Source organism: Crocodylus siamensis, chromosome 3 (assembly GCF_052110815.1).
Source record: "Crocodylus siamensis isolate JL-2025a chromosome 3, ASM5211081v1, whole genome shotgun sequence".
In the NCBI taxonomy this organism is placed as follows: Eukaryota; Metazoa; Chordata; order Crocodylia; family Crocodylidae; genus Crocodylus; species Crocodylus siamensis.
Genome location: NC_143397.1, coordinates 148,707,646 through 148,728,598, shown reverse-complemented (window position 1 = coordinate 148,728,598; position 20,953 = coordinate 148,707,646). Strand labels below are relative to the sequence as shown.

Below are 20,953 nucleotides of genomic sequence, written 5' to 3'. Positions count from 1 at the left end.
TTTCTGGTGCTGCAAATTTCCTGGAAATTCTTAGTGCTTCAAATGAACACCTTCCCATACCCTCTTTGCCACTTCCGCAGCTAAATCTGAATGACAAGGTGCAACCATGTTCAATCCTGAAATAGCTGAACGCATTCACACTATAATGACAAAGGCAGAAGCTGATTAATGCTTGAAGTGGGTTAGTGTTCACTGTTCCTTCTTCCATTCTCCTTTCCTCCACTTCACCCTGAGTATGGTGTTTTCAAGAGATTGTTCTCTGAAGGAGATCACCAGCTGAACTCTATTCCCCCTTCCCTCATTTTGCCAGTTATGCTATCAATGGACAAACAAAACAGATAAACACCAAGGACTGTTCTACCTATGAGGGATATCTCCATTCTACTACATTTACACCTGGCCCACAGGTACATGCTCCAACATGGACTAGCTCATGGTCTTTAAATGGTCAGACAACCCTGTATCCAATGTAACTCTAAACTCCTGGGTCCCATCCTATGATCTTAAATGAGATTAAGTAGCCGCTTCCCTTGATTCCTTGCTTTCTGACTCTCCTTCTTCCCAATAGTAGTCTCTGGGATCTCCTGAGAACATCCACCTAACAGTTTCTTTATAATTATACAAATATACATGGAAGAACCCTGGGATCTGGGAGTCAAACAGTTATTAGAGCCACATTTTCAATACTCAGATGCTTTCTGGGTTTTTGAAAATTAAATATGTTAAGCAGAGGACTGTGCCATCTATTTAATCAGAGGTGTGCAGACTAGATTTCATAGACATCAGGGCTGGAAAGGACCTCGGGAGATCATCGAGTCCAGCCCGCTGCCCAAAGGGCAGGAAGTCAGCTGGGGTCATAGAAGAATTAATTTCCAAAATGTTCTAGGTTACCATCTTTCCCACATATGTCTCCCTCAAAAGTTACTTTATTTGATTGTGTTAGTTCCACAAAAGATTGTTGAATGACCCTTTCTCTTTCCAAAGACCCAGGATAGAACACCTGCAAAGGAATTTTCCACTTCTGAAGGTAACTAGGTAGGAATAAACTGAGAGACCAGCCTTCACAAAAGAAAAAAAGGACAGAGAAAAGGAAAACAGCCAACCAAAACAAGATGACTTAACAGGTCTTTCACCACCTGAAACTTTTACGACAGGAAAATCTCAACTTTTACTTATGTTAAGCCAACATTTCACTAAGATGGACTTGGCTTGAATGAAACAGATTTTCTCGAGCAGTAATATTTGTGCTTGCACCTCTTTCATCAACACTGCTTCATTTTGGTCTTATAGCTAAGAGGTGTTTTAAATTCATCAGCTGCTATGCTAGCTGACTCTTCTTGTAAAATGCAATCTTGTTTCTAAATTGCTGCCTATTTCTTTCAGTAACTGCAGATGGATAACACTACAATCTCCCAGGAGACTAGCAAGGCAGTACAGAAGCAAATGAAGCACAAAAATGTAAATAAGTAGGCCAGAAACAGCAGACCTAAAAAAATACTTACACTTGTACAGCAGAGAGTCTCCATGCAGCAAAAAAGAAAGAAAAAAAGAATATGAATGGAGGGAAGACAAAGCAACAGCAGTTTCCAGGAAGAGAGAGGATACTAAAACTCACCAAAGTAAAGAAAGCAAACTAAAGCAAAACACTTAGAAGTCTTAGCAGAAGAGGTGACATGCAAGAATGCAGTAAAAAACCTTCACATTAAGAGGCCTAGCAAGGTCTTTATAATTTGACAGGATACTTAACAAGGGACACGGTCTTTCCAGCTATCTCTACACTGCACAGATTCAGACATACAATGTTCAGTGAATGCAGCTCCCTCAGTAGCAGCAACCTTGCTCTCTTGCCTCCACAATGGTTTGCCCAGTTCTTACTGCTGGCAGAGTTTTGCTGGCAGCAAACTATACCTCTTGATTTTTCCAGGTGTGAGCAAGGCTTCTGAATGAAGGCTTCCAGCTTTGCTGTGGAGAGCAGCAGGGCACAGAACACAAAAACATGGATTCCCTTCAAAGGATGTAAATTAGGTTCTCCTGGGTCTTAAAAAGAATCTACAGATAACATATTATCTTCTCTTCTTTAAGAGAGGGCAGAGTCCAGGCAATGCTTACTTTTGACACCACTTTCTGGCTCTGATATGTTATAATAAAGTCCACAGAGTCCCATGTTCTTTTAGCACAGGAAGTTAATATATTTGACATCCATAGGGTGATGAGGAAGCCCACTTTTTAACAGTTGCTGTGCTGATTTCAAGTATCAAGAGAAGACCAGCACTATGAAAAACAACAGTATATGCTCAGTAATGTGAAGTTCCTGGTTTAGCCTTTTGGGGGACATAAAGGCAATTATATTATTTCTCTACTTGATTTCCTTTATTTCCCTGCATGATTCAGGAATCTCCTTGGCCCGCTCTGTGTACAACCTTGGGTCCATCCATATATTCTCCTCTTCCATTATTTGTTTGGGCAAACTTGCTTTATGCAGCTGCTGCAGCATTGGTTTTGTATGCTAGTCTTCCTCCCCACAGACGCATGCTCTTCTGCAGAACCCTCTTGCAGGCTTTCCTTTCTTCTGACTGATTGTTACCTCTAGTTCATAAAGCTGCTCCAAGTCCAAACTCTCAACAGTTTACCTGCTTTTCTTCTCAAATATACATGGATACCCAACTTCTTATCCTGAAAGAACTCCATTGGTCACCATATCATCTTATGACCCAGGTCAAAATTGCCTTTGGGCATATCTCTGTAGCAGTCACTGCTGTGACTGCAGTTCGTGTAGAAGTAACTGAGCTTTAAACTAGTTAGCTCAGGATAGCAGTGTAGCCATCACAGATCACTGGAATTCAGTGTGGAGCATCCAGCTGAGAGATCGCTGCTTCCCAGACTCATTTTGCAGCCAGCTAGCAGGCTAGTATAAATATACCCTTTGTTTTACAAAACCTCTATAAAATGAGAAGCATGGGGGAAATGATATGCCACGTAGAAATGAACTGACAGACAGAAAATATTTATTTTCTAGGATTTTATAAACAAGTGAAATCTACTTTTCAGAAGAGGTTTGGTGGTGACAGATGTAAAAAGACTAGGACATTTTACCAATATCTTGGCTAATTCCCAGTGCCCTGGGAAAACCTGGCTCTCAAACTGCCAGTGCCATGCCAATTAATCACTATTTTCCACACTTGCATGACTCTCTAAAGTAGAATTGTAAGGAGTGTTATACATTAGTAAACCATAGAAAGGCTATCTATACATATCATGACAAGATAAGGTGTTAAACATACTTCCTTTGATCACGTGGATCTTTATGTGACCGCCTATCTGACTCATTTCTACAAACACTCCAGAAACAAGACTTCATACTTTCAACTGCCAAACATTATTTAAATGAATAACAGTCTCATAACAGCTTTTAGGCATTTAGCTATGCATTTCCCACTGACACTGACAGTTCCCCTGAATCACTTAGAAATTTACCCCTGGAGTACCATTATTCTTGAAAGTTAAACAGAATCTGAAACACCCAACAGTTAACTCGAACTATTTTGTGTAAGATATGATAGCAAAAGCATTAATGAATTGTTTAGAAATCAAGGGAAGGCTCCTTAGCTGGTGCATACTGACATAAAGTCTCCGAGTTCAACAGTTATGCCAATTTAGACCATTTGAGAATTTGACCTCAAAGGCTTTTATTCTACTTCTCATTTACTTGTTTTTTATACACAGAGTACAATAGGTCTTATGTTTGGAGAAAAATGTGTATAAGAATTTAAAGAATGTATTTGTTAAGTTCCTCACCCTCCTCTCGCAACCCCAGTCAAGTTATTCTGGAGAAACAGTAAACATTTCTGAATTCATGCTTTTTAATTAGGCCTCATCTAAGCTATTCTGACCTTTAGAATTATTTTACATAACTGTTCTCCAAATGACAAGTTTTAGCAATGCTACAAGATAAACTTAATAGATTTGCTCTTGAGTTTAAATTCCCCATTTATTAGCCAGGAAATCTTCACTTTGCTACTAAGATATGGCTCATGCAAACACTGACATTTCACCAAAGATAAAACATATATATCTTTTAATAACTGTGTTTCTATATTTGAAATTTAAGCCATGTAATTCCTGCTAACAAAATATAAATGAAGGGGAAAAAGTCAGAGCTTTTGTTATAAGGAGGTAAAAGACTATACATGATTAATTTAATAGTTGCTAAAAACTATTTATAATCTAAAGGTTCTTGATGCAGAGGAACGGTATCACAAGGAACTGTAGGAGCAGAACTACCAGCATCTGGTTTAGAGTATATTACCAATCTTATGCACGTTTCAAATGATTCACAAGTGAACATCCCAAATTCTGATTTGGAGTTATTCAAAGATCTGATATACAGTCCACATTGAAAACCTCTTGTACAACAGCTGCCCTTTAAAACAGGGGTTGTCAATTGGGGGTATGTGTACCCCTGGGGGTACTTGGGAAGGCCGCAAGGGATAAGCGGTGGTGGTGCAGAGAAGCAGGGGGACTTTGGAAGCACTGACTGCACTTCACATTTGGTGGCCAGGGGATCCCCTCACCCCAATCGGTGACTGTGGAACCTCCCTTGCTCCACATCTGGAAGGGGGTACCCACCAGGAGGAGTACTCACCTTAAAATAGGTTGAAAATAGGGGTGTGCGAAATGGGCCTTATTTGATTTGGATTCAGCCTGAATCGGGGACAGGGATTTGATTTGTTGTTTCAGATCACTGTCCAAATCCGAATCTGAAGATTGGATGTTGATTCAGAGAATCAGCAATTCGGAAATAGGTACCAGGCGTGGCTCATGAACACTGCGATGCTGGGGCACATGGAGCATCTCACAGGAGTGCAGGGGGGACCCCTGTGTGCTCAGCAGCGAACCCAGAAGTGGACCAGAAGTATTTCTAGTCCACTTCTGGGTCCATTGGGGAGCGTGTGGGCCCCCCCTCTGCCACGCCCAACTCCCCGGCTCAACAATCAGCCATGGGGGGACCCTCGGTGCCCCCCCAAACCCAGGAGGCACCAGTTGCCGAGCTTTGGGGGCATGGGGAAGCCCCCTGAGTGCTCTCCAGCAGACCCAGGAGTGGATCAGAAGTACTTAAGGGGCTGCAGCCAAGTGTGCTGGGGAGCACCCTGCGTTTATGTGGGACACTCCATGTGAACCAGCATCTCTGCATTCACGAGTCACCTGCTATCTAGAGGTATGTAAAAAAAAAAGTTTTTAAAGCTGTGTCTATGTCTGAACAGCTGAATCTTTCCGAATTTCGCTGAATTGATTCAAAGAGTTCCAATTCGATTTGGAGACATTAAAGGGTCCTCTAATTTGATTCAGATTCAGAGGTTCAGCCACCGAACTGGGCCGAATCGAATCAGGGACCGAAGCTTCGCATAGCCCTAGTTGAAAACCCCTGCTTTGAAGTATCGGTTAATATTACTTCAGTAATTGTCTACATAAGGTAAAGTTATTTAAGTTCAGGATTTAAAAGGGGCTTTTAGAGTATGCTACATGTGGACTTATTTAGCTATCTAAGGCAATTTGGGCATTGCTGAGCATAGATACTGAATGTTTATTAGGAACTGTAGTGGGCACAGTTGTTAAAACCATTTTCCTCATTCTCTTGAATGCAAAGGTTTGATATCTAGTGATTCTAGGGATTTACCTGGATAAATAAATGCCTGCTGAGTTGGAAGCACTAGAGTTTTGCTGGAGTGAGATTCAGTTCTCCTCTCTATGCTCTGAACTACACAGTTAGTGAAAGGGTTGAAAGTTACCAAGATATAAATCAGTCACCCACCACTCCTCTCCCCAGTGCATCTTTTGGGGCTGTGACTACACATCAATTTTATTTTCTGAAAGCTATGACATTTCAGATGTGAAGCACTGAGGAGAGGCTCACACCTGCCAAGCAGACCTTGATTACTCAGGGTGGTGAGTGGATTAATGGTCTGTCTGCTCTGAACTTTATGATTTGAGGCAATACCCTTGAAAACTCATGTTTATCATCTGAGTCACTGTGCTCTCTCAAAGGCACAAAACATGCTATCCCCTGGAGTCTATCACGGTTATCTTTCCAGTACACAGGGATAATCTTTAAACCTCTGGGCTACTTCTGAGACATCCTTAGTAACTTTACAATGTATACTGGGGAAAAAACTAGTTTGGAATCTAAATCTAGTAACAGGAAAAGATACTTACCTTCTATATAAAGATGTTACCCTATTAAAGGGGTACATATTCCTGTACAACTCAAGTACCCCTCTATCTTGAGAACTTCAGTGAAATATACGTGAATAGGCCTTCTCCTGGTCCTAGAAACAGAAGTGATTCATCTCTTAACAAAGAGATTTTAACTATGTAGCCAACAGGTAGGGCAGACCAAAAAACCCAGGAGAGAGGAATCAAATTGTAAGACTGTCTCTAAAATAATATTACATGGTGTGAAATATAATTTTAATATTTTATCAGTGGGCAGACTGATATTCCTGAGACAAATATATTGGCCTAGGAAAACTGAAAGACATGACATGCAGTGGATTTTTTTCTGTCTCATAGGAAAGAACTCAATATCTGTAAGAAAAAAATTAAGTAATGAACTAAAAGATGTAACAGACTGCAAGGACTCAAAATTATTACAGCTTTGGATGCAAGCTTCTCCTAGAATAGTTAAAAGGCTGCACTGTTGGACCTGGCTTACAACTAAACTTCAAGAGATGAAGTTACTTTGGCTGCTTACAGACATAACCCCCCACCCCTATTGAATTTAAAGTAAAGCGCTGTGTGTCCCTGTGCTAAGCCTAGAACATGCCTAGAAGAGACATTGTATTACTTGGACCCAGGTCACCCAATGTCTATATAGATTGGGTGCTTTAGTGGGGCTTTTTTGGTGCTTTTATATAATAGCTGATTGAATCAGCTTTAGATAAATGTGCCAAAAAGCCCTGCTGAAGAACCTGATGTATACAGACACTGCAGAGACAAATTGAGCTAATGCACTGCTGCTTCCAGTAAAGCCCCCATTTTCATTCTTCATGTCTGTTATCAGCAGCCTTTATGTTCAGGTTTGAACAACACCATTGCAAATTTTTATTTTTGATTTCTTTGCCTCCTTATTTTGTAATTCTTTTTAGTGACACTCTTAACAACTCAAGTTTAAACTCCCCTGTTCTTCCCAAACACCTCCTGCTTTATTCCTGCTGTACATATTTTCCAGCATTTATTTGTTTTGTTTCAGTTCAATATTTTGGTTTGATTTTTCCTTTCCTTTCCAGTGCACAATAAAAATTGATCTAGGTTCTGCCACATTTAGTTAAATGGTGCAGTATCATTCTGAAAAAATACTCCTACCATTTCCATTATGTGTGGAAGAAGTACCTGCTTAACCTGAAAGGGTAGAAAAAAAACGCTGTTTGTATTCACTGCTTCTGTTTTTCTTCTAATATCTTGAACCAAGAAACCTGTTTTTCAAATGAAGCTTGATAAGTTGATGAAAGGGATTATAGGACAGAGTTGCCTATGAGAGCAGGGAATCGGATTTATTGACTCAAATCCCCTTCCAGTCCTATGCCCTACATGTATCTGACCTCCTCATTTCAAATGACAATTCTTATAATTTAGCTGTACTTAACAGAAAAACAGCTTAATTCAATCCCTGCAACTGCCTGCTCCAGCACAGACTCTCTCTCTGTTCCTCATCTTGTACGCTACTATTTTCTGTTCCTAATAAAATATAGATCTAGTACAGTAAAAAGAATCAAACATCCTGCCTATGGTAAAAAGAATCAAACATCCTGCCCTCCTTGCTGGCAAGGCATGATTTAATGCTGAAACTGAAGTGACTGAACCGTGAACTAGTAGGCATGCGGTGGAATTGTGCATGTTTTATTTTGAGAAGGGGCTTTGGAATTCGGAGGTCAATTAGATTACCCTGAACGACACAGACATATAACTTGGGCCAAGCTAATCAAGTGAGATGCTACAGAAGGTAAAAGACCGTGAAGATGCCCATGTTCTGATCAATACAGACAATTCTCAACAGTTTGATAAGGGTCAGCTTACTACGCATTAGATGGACCAAGAAGCTTTAACTTGTTAAGTGTAAACACCTTCCCTTCAAAACACACTGCAAGGCAGTTAAATAAAAAAATTCAGGACCAGTCATGAGTGATTACTGGACTCTTCCTGCCAACTGACTGCTTCCAAGATATTTGAAACAAGTGACAAAGTCAACATTAAGAAGCCAGGACTACCAGGAAGCACAGAGCAACACATCTTTGCAATACAAACCTAAGCTTATTTGGGAAAAAGAAAGGATCGGTGAAGGATCACTGGCAAATATCATAACAAAAGTGTCTCAGTGTAAAAGGTATTCAATACTTGCACTGTGTGACGCATGTTCTGTACAGAAAACTGCACCTATTTTTCCCCCATCAGGCTCAGATTATTACTGAAAACAATTTCTTGCATTCTTCATTTATTTCACGCTGTGCGAATAATAAGCAGATCAAGAGAAGCAGTGATGATATCTGACACAGAAAGCTGAGATAAGAAAATACCTTGTGTTCCAGAATGGTCAGTCACCAGGATTTCAGAACATTTCTTCCTTCCATGCCAAAGAAATGGAGGACAAGATTTTCAAAAAGCACTACAGATTTGGGGACTTGAAATACCAGAAATTAGGGGTGTCAAACTCATCAAGGCTCCTGGGCTGGTCCACAAACTAACCTCATGCACTGGATCCAGTGTGTGGGGTCAGACAGGCATGACTGGCGCATGTAGTGGGTGCCCTGACCAACTCCACGTGCTGCATGTATTGTGTTCCAGTTGCATCCACAAAATGCACAGCATGTAACAGACAAATCCCGTCCATCTCATTCACAGTGTGCTACGTACGATGCATGAGGACGGGCCATTGCATGCAACATGTGGTGTGCAGAGCCAGCCTGGGACTCACAGACGATACCACAGGCTGGATGACAGAGGTCTAATGGGCAGGATCTTTGACACCCAGACCTGTCTGGGTCTGATTTTCAGAGCTTGTTCAGCACTTTCTGAAAATCAGACCTTGTCATGGTGTCTTGTGTCTCAATTAGCAACCTAAAATCACCAGTGACTTCTGAGAATCTGAGCTTAAGTATGAAAAAGTCAGGATAACCATGGTCTTGAAGCTGCTGGTGAACCTGAAGTGCAAAATTTTATGATGGCATCCTCCAAAAAAAGAAAAGTTGGAAGAATTAATCTATAACATTAAGATAAGCATAACCATGGCATTTGATAAACAATGGGACATCTGCAAGATTCTGCAAAACTGTCAATTTTCACGCAAGGGCTCCTAGTCTGTAATTTCTCATGGATAACACTCTGTCTAGAGAAAGCTTATGCAAGCAGAGATTCTTAGAGAGCAAATCATAACTCTCAAATATTTCTGCAGAATCTGTCCTAGTTCTGTGGGATTCAATAATATTATCAGCCTGCTGCTGTTGTTTATATTGGTCAGGTTTGCTCATTCCCTTGTGACTGGGTCTACTTATTGGCCAGGAATGCTCTTATATACTGTATGCATATGATGTACATCCACCATTGTGCCACCTTCCAGTGCGACTCCTTTAAAAAGAGCTAGGGGAAGCAGCAAAAATGATTCAAGTGTATGTGAGTTAGAGTCAGTCTAGAAGTTAACTCTAAAGACAGGCACTCACAACGGTAATGAAAGCCGAAGTTGTTATAGCAGTACACAAATTTACATGTGAATCCCTTTTTAATCTGGATAAACAGGCCAACACAGAGAAGCTGCAAAATTCAAGCAAGAGAACTACAACCCAATGCAAAGAACTAACTTTGCAACACCTAGGGTAGAACCAGACATAGTACACTCAGAATACAATCCTCACCAGAAGCCATACCTTTTTTTTTTTTTTTTTAAAGAGATTACTTGCTATCCAAAAATCAAACATTTGAAATAGTAGGGAATAACAGAAACAAATGAGGACCTGATGCAAAGTACTGTAGATGTGAAAGATCCCCAGTCTTATCACTGCTGAAGTATATAGGCAATTATACTAATACTATTTCTACTAGAGTAGGATATATAGAATATAAGTAGGAAGCAGCACTTCAATGTACCAGACACTGCACAAACAAAGACGCTTCCTACTCCAAAGACATCACAAACTAGGATTAGACTATTTTCCTACAGAGGTTTACACAGGTGAAGGGGAAGCAGTAAGGCAGGCTGCAGGAAATGAAAGTATGAGTAAAGTGGAGAGTCACTGTAAGTAAACAAGAAAAATTTGTGATTTTTTTCCCCCTTCATTTGGTTCTGGTCACCATAACAACAGACCATATTCCCAAATTACCAGAAGCATTTATCACTCTCTTCCCTCTAGCCAGAAAAGTAATTGTGTGTGTGCTGGGGGGGGGGGAGGCGAGGGGAAGGAGGCAGGCATGGGTTTGGTTTTTTATGACTTTTATATTTTGTTCTGTAAGCAATGAGGTCTGCGTGACTTACCTTCCAGAGGTTTCAGGACCACAGACTGGTTGGCAAGGACTGACCCTTTGGGTAAATCTGCACCACAATCACTCTCTGGTATCTCCTAAAGAAAGCAACTCCTATCCTTTTCTTGTCTTTTGTTTCTTTGTTGGAATTACTTTTTACCTTGCAACTTCTGTTTGGTGATGTCTATCATTCTTAAGCTAAAGCATTAAGCTATAATTTAAAGTCATTTATGTTTTCTATCTTTCCTTTGTTTAGTTTTAGAACCAACTTTATAGTTGAAATATGCTTAAAATAACTGTCTTATTTCTTTCAGTATTTATAGTGAAGACAACAACATTATATTGTTGGAATGGATAGTTTCAAGGTGATGAATGTATGCTTGCTTCCTAGCATGAAATAAATTTCACTCAAAATTTCTCTGTTCTTTAAACAATAGCTCAGCAAAGATAATCTTTGGAACCAAGCAAGCATTTGGAACCAAGCAATAACAGCAGCTAAATAGCCTATTTGGATGTATAACTCTATTTTGTTCCTCTTAAAAGAGTTACATTGCTTTTCAATGGGGAATCAAGCAGCCTTAAAAATACTTTGGCAGAAAATCTAATGTAATGTTTAAAAAAATGAAGAATAAGCAAAGGATATAAGTGTCTCCTTTTAATAGAAAAATTAATCAATCAATATCTGCCAACACAATTATATATGCAGATGTACTTGAAATTCTACTCAGGGAAAGATTGGGTGATCTATTTTAAGCCTGTGTTAACATACATATATTGCTTAAAATGTGTCATTCTTGTCACACCCACCTTCAGAAAATTAAAAAATTCATTTTATTAAATTCATTTCGTATTTAGGAAGGAGTTAAAACTTTCAAAAGCATCCTGTGCTTACTGCTTTAATCTGGGAACAAGTGGCTTTATACATAAAAACAACCAACCTGTCATGTTAAATCTTACTTGCATACACCTTTGATTAGAATAAGTCATTAGATAAATACAACTGTAATTAAATTTAGACAACTAGAATAGTTGTAGATTAGGGTTGTATCAATTTACTCTATTGCAGCTCAGGGAGATCAGAAGCTCCCAGGTCAATAATATTCGAGCTATCACATTCTATGATGGACCATTCAGTCATTCTCTGTGCTCTTGAGAACTCATTTAAAAGACTAGCAAATCCTAATGTGCCGAACACTTAGATGTTGGCTGAGAATTGACTTTTATTAACTTCTGTTGCATTGTTATTGTATGGTGTTAAAAGCTTTCTACTTCCTTATTTTCCTAACTTTTTTGAGTTTAAAATAACACTCAAATGTCTATTTTAAGTGATTTTAAAGGGACAAATCTAGCATGTCCTTCAGGTCTGTAACCTGATGCAGAAAGTTTAGAATCAGAAGACAGCTCTGTTTTCTGCACCTCTACTGGTGGACACATTGCCTGATCCATACACTCCCCAGCACTATTTGTATATGAATGAACATATCACAAACAGTTCACCCCAAGAATGAGAGAGACCCCCAGAACTGTGACAAGTTGGCATGGCTATATTACTATGGTTGTCCCCACAGGGCCCCTTATTGTACAACTGCAAACAGCATCTAAGGGCGTTTGGTCTGCAAAATCAACTAGTAAAGTACATATTTTATTTCCTGAATGCATGGTTAAAATGGATAAACTATTTTTTTTTTTTTTAAAGAAAAAGGAGTTTTGAGCACCATGAGCTCTTCTATGCAATGTACCTATCTGTTTCATTCCCAATAATTTAATTCCTTCTAGAAAGCAAATGCCAACAAGAGTGAAAGCCAGAAACAGGTTCATTTCTCTGATTAAGTTGTGCATACATGAGAAGGAAAGGAGATACTGGTACTACATGTCCTTCAAAAGTGCTGTTCTAGAAAAGGTACAGGAAATATATACTGCGCGGTTTCTACATAGCTTAAACACAGTTTATATCATCATGAGTTGATGAGGAAAAGCAAAATAACTTCCAATAGTATGGTCCCTTTTGTATGAATATGAGGTGAAAAAGACCTTTCCTTTAAAAAACCTGAGTGCATTTTTGTACTGAAAACGTGATTATAAGAAAAGAAATTTTGACTGTCATACTTCTATACACGGACGTGGTCTGTTTAAATTGATCTACAGGCACAACCTAGGTTGTGATAAGCTGCATCATTTTTTTGTGATGACTCTTCTTCAGAGCACCACCTGCTGAAAGAAATCACTGAAGACAGCCTGACTACTGACTGCAGTTGCAGAAACCTTCTGAAACTTGACAGCACTGGTAATGAGTCTTTGATCATTCTTGGAATATCTTATGTCCCAAAGGGAGGAAAACTGGATTTTTTGATGCTGAGACACTACTGAAGCAAACCCTAGTCAGTTGGGAGGCTTGAAGGGAAAGCTTCCAATAACTACTTCACTTCCAACTGGTGTTCCCTCTGTAGTGGAGTTCTTCCAGAGATTAGGGTGTAAAATGTTCATAAAGAATTGGAAAAGAAGAGCTCTAATTTAGCTCAGAGATGCTCAACCCCCAGCCCATGGGTTTCCCACGGCTCTGGAAATTTGGTAGTGGGGGAACAGTGGCAATTAACATTCCACCACTCCCCCACCACTGAATTTCCAAGCCCCATGCAACTGGATTGTGCAGGGAGATCAGGCCCTGCTCTCATGAGAAGGACTGAGCCAGTCAGATCCAGCTGTACAGCAATAGCCCGGCTGGGGCTTGATGCAGCCACTCAGGATTGGGCCCCAGCCAGGCCATTACTGTGTGGCTGTATCAGGCCCCAGCTGAGCCAGCACCATATGCCTGATAGAGCCCATCAAGTGGATCTGGCCTGTGAAAGGACCTGGCATAGCTCATCTGGCCCATGGATCAAAAAAGTTGGGCACCAGCAGTTTAGTCTAGTATTTATTGAAGATCCAGTAAAAATGCCAGGTGGGATTTTTCAAAACCACTAAAATAGATTACCCTTTCTTACCAATAGTTTAATTCCACACTCTTCAGACCCCAAATGCAAGAGTTTAAGACTTTACCACTATACAAATCAGCTGCACTCTATGGTCACCAATGTAACTTCTAAGTTATAAAAAGAGCGTCATCTAGCCTGATGGATCAATGGCATGTGGAATGATGACAGAGGTAGAAAACAGCATGATCTGACTTATTGCTACAATCACAGCTCCATATGCCAGTAGCTCAGCAAAAGAGTACCTGTTATTATAAAAGCATTGTGGAAATGTGTATAAGAGAAGTTCTCTTGAATAGGTAGCAAAAAAGGGGATAACCAGTCAAGGAAAGTGGGGGATTTTCCTTCCATTTGCTTGCAATACCAAACTTGGCCAAAATTTTCATATACTACAACTATTTATTTCTAATGAACCAAATTCCTAATTGTACATCACCTGATGTAATGGAAAATGCCCACTGAAATTTTGAAAAGGACCTGTGATTTTTAATTCTTTTCTAAGAAAAAACGTGTCTTACCATACAAGTGTCTAGATCCTCCAAACGTTCTATTTCAGTCAGATCCTCAACTGTGATGATGGAGCGTTTAGTTGGTTTCTCTTCAGCTAATTCAATCTCTAGTGATTCCTGATGTGGAAGTGGCTTCCCACGTCTTGTCAAATGGTCAGCCTAGGGAAAGGAATACAGGGATGAAACTAGTAATTAGAAAAAGGGTAAGGGAGAGAGAAGTTGTGCATTGCGATTATTACAAATCACCCTTTATAGGTGAGCAGTAGGGAAGATAAACTATGCTAAAATCCCTTCAGTCTTCTACAGAATGACCTTCTCTTCCTGCCACGAACACCAGATGGTGAGCACACAGAAGTAAAGTGTGTTTATTAAATGGCCAAAAATCCATGATTCCAAAACTAAAGAAAAAGACATTTTTTGTTAAGTGGCCACTTGACTTCAGCAAGGAACTGAAGAGGGCAATTAGAAATAAAAATACAGTGTAAATCATTTTATAGACATCCAGAGACAAAACGGGTACCATTTCTAACCCTTTAGTTACTGAGAAGCCTGTTCTATATCATCTACTTTAGGATAAGTCACTAAGAAGCCCATTATATATCATCTACTGCAGATAAGCATTTTAAAAACTGCCCAGATAAGTAATAAAAAAGAGTCCAAAAAAGAGTTGGCTTACAGAGGATGCTGTCCACTGATGTGAATTTTTAATAACTCTTGGGAAATTCCAGAAAACTGGCAAAGTATTGACACTGAACTAACAGTCAAGGAAGGCAAGCAGTGTGACTTAGATATGTTAATGGCCAGTTAGCCAAGTAACAGTCCAAGCAAAACAGTGAAAAAGCTGATATAAAAAAATCAATTCATAAAGAATAAAAGGACTGGAATACAATTAATGGCAATCCACAATTTTTTATGCAAAATTGGTCTTGTCAAACAATGAAATCGTATTTGTTTGATGAGATTACACATGAGGCTTATGAAAGTAATTGTGCAAATATAACATACATAGACTTCAGTGAAGGGTTTGACTTAGTACTGCCTGACACTGATTACCAATTAGTATGATACAATATCAACAAAGTACCTATTTAACAGATTAAGAATTGGATGACTGAAGGATCTGAGTACATTGTCAAGGCAAACAATCACTAAAATGGATTTTTCTACTGGAAATCTACCAAGATGCTTTACATCCTCAAAGATTTGGAAGCAAACATAAAATCATTGTGGGGTCATGGAGGCAGTCCTGCTTGGGGCAGCAATTTGGAAAGCAATCAACTGTCTCTCATGCTCCTACCCTGTTTCTGGACCCTCTCCTTCAGTGAGATGAATAGTTGCTGGTTCCAAGAATTTGTTATTGAGTCCCTGATTGCAGTTTTATTTGGCACCATGTGATACTGACTGGCCTGTGAGACGGATGCAACAGGAGCACTGGGAGACAAGAAAGCCCCAAATGCTAGTAGATACGTGGTAAAAAAATTGTGCCATGTTGTATGTCTGCTGGCTGTAATAACCAGAGCCCTAGATCAAGTGCAAAATGAAATGCAACAGCATACCAAAAACTCTACGTATTCTTAGGATGGGAGGTATGTTACTGAGCTCAATACCATTAGGGCCATTTGAATATGTTTGTTCATAAAGTGTTCACTTGAAAATTTGAAAACCATTTTTAGACTAGTCCTTTGCAATCTCAGAAGACTCAGTAGTAAATCCTCAGCAGTTTTTGAATAAACCTTCTTATAGGATTTCAACCACCTGTACATCAGTTGCATCTTTACCACTCTCAAATTGAAAAATGTGTTGATGGAACTCTCCCTCAAGAGGCTTTACCATGCCAAACTAATTTGCACAGAAAGCAGTGGCATTCAGATTCAGATGGTGATGGGCATTACATGGGCAAACTAGATAAATAACTATCAAATTTGAAGTTGGAACTATTTTAAGTAGACCCATTATATGTTTCTTCAAATGTATTTCCACTGTAGTACATAGTATAAAGCTGAAAAGGAGCATTTATAGTAGCAATAGCATAAAGATTATAAAGCAAATTTATCTTACACAGATAATGATAGTCTGTTTTCCTGACATAAAACTTGGATGAGCATAACAAAGCCATGAAAAAGATGCTGCCAATGCTGTTCATGTTCTTGGAATATTTTAAACAGACTGAAAATACTGCAAAATCTTGGAATTTATGTATTTATAATATTACATAATTTATGATTGTCAGCTATTGTTACTAGTCTTTTTGCATACTTCTAAAATCTAGCATTCTCAAACCAAGTTCTGATATGACGATCCTCTTCAGTCCCCTCTGTGTGACACTTACAGCATAAGAGCCTGTAGGCTGTTCTATGGATGCATATTCGAATTGCTTTTTTAATCTTCAGGAAGCAGGCACATCTTCAATAAGCAACTAAACCACTTAGAAGCAGTCCTTCCAGAGAACTGTTCATTTGCTTTCTGTGTGATCCCATCTTGTGTTCCAAGCCATGAAATCACATTTCTGATGTAGCTTAAATAGGCACTGGGTTAGAAACCAAGGTCTCTCCAGCCTGTTCCTAATGAACTCTCTCCTTTATTTTATAAGTAATGCCTCATATCTTACTACAGTAGCCAGTAATTGTTTTAATTAATGACCATGTATTCTTGAAAAAGGGGCTATGTAATGCAGCCTCTTCTGTAGCTGTGTTTTCTTCTTAAATCAGAAGAATATTTACTCCATGACAACAATGCACATAAATCCAATGATGAAAAATGAGCAGTTTCAGATACGCAGTTGTAATGAAGAGGAGTTGAACAAGTCATGAAGACAGTGTTCTTAGGATGAACCAAAACACTCAGAATTGTGCAAGCACTTACCAGTTTATGATGGGAATGTGAAAGCGCATCCAGGATTTCATCTACAATTCGATCAGATAGGAAAGAAGCCACTGTCAGCTTTACTTCACTGTGAAAATAGAAAATGAGAGAAGCATAACTTAATCACACCAGAGAATTTTGCCATCTTTATTGTATTATTTCTGTGGTGTAAAGCGTATCTGAGATCCAGCTATTGTATTTGAAATGAAACATAAGAAGGTGTGAGAAGAATTGAGCACTTCAAAAATAGGCTATAAACATAAGACCTCCTGTGCCATTTTTAACCTGCTTCTACCATTTTTAGAATCTAAAATGAAAACATCTGGCCACGAGAATTAAATAAGAACCATAGTCAGATTCACTGAGGAACAATTCACACACTGATATTAGAAAAAACAAATCTGGTTTAGATGGGGGACTAAGACTGTCTTGACTGTTTAAGTCTTATTTTGCCCAACAACCCTGGCAGCATCTACACATTCATTAATACACTTTAGGTAATGTGCATTATATTTTAGACCTCCACTGTGAAGTCCTAGAAGAATGCACATTAGCCTATTGTAATGTACATTAGCTAAAGAGCATGGTTTTCTGTGACGCCTTAATGAGCATTAAAATAGGTCAATGTGTATTAAAGTGCACATGTAGACATACCCTGTGTACATTTCCTCATCTCCTTTCTGTGGCTTTCTTTCAGTCCAAGGGTGATTGCATGTTGCTGTATTTTTAATTTCTGCTATTACCATTACTTGGCTGCAAGTTATTTGAGCTCTTTTCCTACCTTAAATGCTTTATTCTAGCTAGCCCTGAGTATCTTATCTTGCGGTGAAGAGAAACAGCAGACTACAGACTCACTGCTAGATTGAAACATGACATCTGTGCAACTGGGCTTGTCTTAACTGCAAGAGTTACCTCAAGTTACTACTGCATTGCAGTATAAGCACTCACACTGCAAATCAACTTTCAGGCTACACAGAGCAAACAGAATAGCAAGAGATGAGTTATGCTAACTTGAACTACAGCATGTACCTACATCCCTACTGCATTACTAGCTTGAGTGTCAGCACTTGGCTTGAACTTAAAGCATCACATCCCCTGAACTACAGGTGTGTTTGTGTGGAGAGAGGCTGTGTTAGAGACAACATGGAAGTTAAACTGTGGTAGACATAGTTAGCTACATTAGTCTGAAGCCAAGTAGAAGGCAGGGTAGATTTGTACCTTACAGCCTAATTAAAGCAGAGATATACAAAGAGAGAGCACACACTTTTATGGGCTAGAGATAACTTCATTTAAGTTGTGAGTCAACCATGTAGTGAAGACTTTTGGGACTGAGGTATATAATCTATGGAACTGGAATTTACTATAGAATTTGTTGAAGTTGGGCTCGTCTTCATCAGTAGCTTCTTTCCATGGAAATGCATGGAAAACTCTACCATGTATCAAGAGTTTCTGGTGAACAGTTTTTTGGTGAGAAGATAATTGGGTTGCATATGTCACTAGAACTATGGGACAGGACTTCCTTGTATTACACAGCTTAACTATTTTTAATAGTATGTGGTAGGAGAACATGTGGCTTGATGTGCGAGGAAAAACAGGTATTTACAACTTCTAACAACCCCCCTTCCCCCAAAAAAGTGAGGAGTTCTATGGCTTTCATTCTCATGAAAGATGTAACTAAGACTTCAAGACAGTGTTTTGTAGGCCACCTCTTACCTAGTTAACATTTTCAATTGCTCATAACCTTTTCTTTGAGACTTTCCATGTTTGGTTTCAAAACAAAGTTTTTGTTTTTTTTTTTAAGGGAAAAAGAGGATAGGAAAATGAAAAATGTAATTTAATCTTTAGAAAAAAAACAAACCAAATCATATATATGGCAATTTTGCTCCACTGTACATACTCAATTCTAAATTGTGGGGTTTTAAAATTAAGTTTCTATTTTTCTCTCATTGCAAACAGACAATTATCAAAATATAAAATGATGTACTTTTGCTGTCAACCTAGCCTCGCCGAAAACTGCCCACAGCCAATGACAGCAATATGAGCTCAACCATACTGTGTATCTTGAATATTTTCTGGCATACACTTACTAAAGAAAATTCCAATGCTAAACAATGTAGAAAGTCCTACCAAATGCACAAAACAATCAACATAGAAAACTAGATGCAAGTATTTGTTTTCCTGTTGCAATAATTTTGTGTTAGGTAAACAAAAACAGTAACATTTTTCAAAGACACATGATTTTTCATTCGTGTCCCTTTAAGCTATACACAAAAAATACAGGAGTAGCAAATATTGTATATATAATACAGAACTACACCTGCAGATTAGGATTACTGTAGAATCTAAATATTTGCATTTCATTGGGCCTATATGTCTTAATGCTCTCCATAGAACTTTGTATGTTGTCTCGTGATTTATGGAAACATTCAGAAAACACACCAATAGACAGAGAAAGTCATGCACCACCAGACTCTTTAGCCACACTTCTAAAAAGTCCTTTTAAACACACCTAATTTTGTTGAGGATGTCAATTCCAGACTGTTCCAAGAGGACATTTTTCACAAAGGTACGAGGGATAGAAATCTTCTCAGTGCTAGCTTCAATTAGGTCTTGCCGTATGTTGGTTTTTTTCATCACATTTGGGCAAAGGTTTTCAGCTGCATCCACCATAGACTCAAGTAGTGTCTGCAGCACAAAGTGAATGAAAACAACTGAAAAAAGAGAAAAACTCAATACTGTACACAATGGCTTTCATTAAAGCCACAATCTTAGTGCTCTGCAATGCAATAGCATTAAAGTCCTTTTAAACCTGGGACGTTTGGGATCCAACCAAGAGTCGCAAATTAAAAGCATTTATAAAATGAGCTGAGACAAACAATTTACCTATTTTTTTCAAATATTAAAGTTATAACTTTATTTGCTTAATTATCAGTACAACGAATAGGCTCCTATCGGGCACTCAGGACTGTATTTGCACTCTTAAGTAGCAAGACTGCTCTGTTATAGATGTCTAATAATACTTCCAAAGGTCAGCTACGCTGTGCTCTGAATCTGCAATTGTCTTTAGCAATTTAAGCCTTCTCATGTATAAAAGGCTTCAGAGCCTGAGATGAAGATGATGACAATGTACATTTGCATGTGCTTGGAATTTACTAGCAGCATTATCAGGAATGGACACTGGTACAATTTCTGAGGTATACAAAAATTTACCAGCATGAATCTCATTGCCATGCGTTCACATACAATTTATATAGTGTCAACTACACATTTTTTAAATCTGATCAATTATTTTTAAAAGAAAGTGATGTCTCACAAGAGCTGGATCTTTAAGATCTTATAAGAGAATTTCTGCTTTCATTAAAAAGGCAAGTTTCTAGTTTTCATGGCTGCAAAGAAAAACTTGGAATTACAAACTATAAACTTTCCAAAGCCTGATGACAGAAGGAAACCTATAAATACATTTAAAAGTCTCATATCTTGACAATTCTTTGTAGGCTTGGGATGGCACTACTGTATCTATGCTTACTCTCTCCTCTACTGGATCTGTTTGCTGCTCTTTAGGTTTCAGCTGTGCAAGCCTTGCTTAGAAAAGCCTTTTACAGAACCTAATAGAAAGGTTCGCGTTCAAGTTCTGCACAGGACAGTCAGTAAGAACACTACTGGAAAGTAAAACTGACAGCCAACAAAGCAGTTCAACCAACCACCAGTCAGCAACATTTTTGGTCAGAGTGCCAAAACACCCACAGCTTCAACTTGTAAGATGTTGATGTGCCAGGGGCGGATGGCAGGAGAGCCGCGAGGGGCCAAATCCTTGCCATTGCTGTGTAGCCCCGGCCCCTTCCCTGCCATCCACCCAGAGGCATGCGTGCCAAGGAAAATGCCTTTGAGTGCCACACTCTGGCACCTGTACCGGGTGTTACCTACCCCTGAAACAGATGGGTCACAAATACATAATACCCACAAGCTGGAAAATAAGGCCCTCTGTCTTAGGAACTTGTATTTCCTTTATCACTGGTGTGGACCCCTAAGTTCAACATATTTATCCTCATGCCAGCCTGATGAGGCAGGTAAGTGCTATTAATAGCACTCCAATTTATAGATGGGAAGCTG

The 20,953-nt window shown here is 39.0% G+C and overlaps 1 protein-coding gene across 6 annotated transcripts in view; it reads right to left on the bottom strand.

Annotated features, from left to right (window-relative positions):
- Nucleotides 1–20,953, bottom strand: part of CARMIL1 (capping protein regulator and myosin 1 linker 1) — a 278,418-nt gene that overhangs the window by 34,973 nt on the left and 222,492 nt on the right. For all 6 annotated transcript variants that reach the window (XM_090039499.1, XM_090039502.1, XM_090039500.1 and 3 more), the window contains 3 exons: nt 19,353–19,528; nt 16,844–16,931; nt 13,991–14,140 (listed from right to left, as the gene is read on the bottom strand). In XM_090039499.1, the coding sequence (XP_089895625.1) occupies nt 13,991–14,140; nt 16,844–16,931; nt 19,353–19,528 (414 nt within the window). The remainder of the gene's footprint in view (nt 1–13,990; nt 14,141–16,843; nt 16,932–19,352; nt 19,529–20,953) is intronic.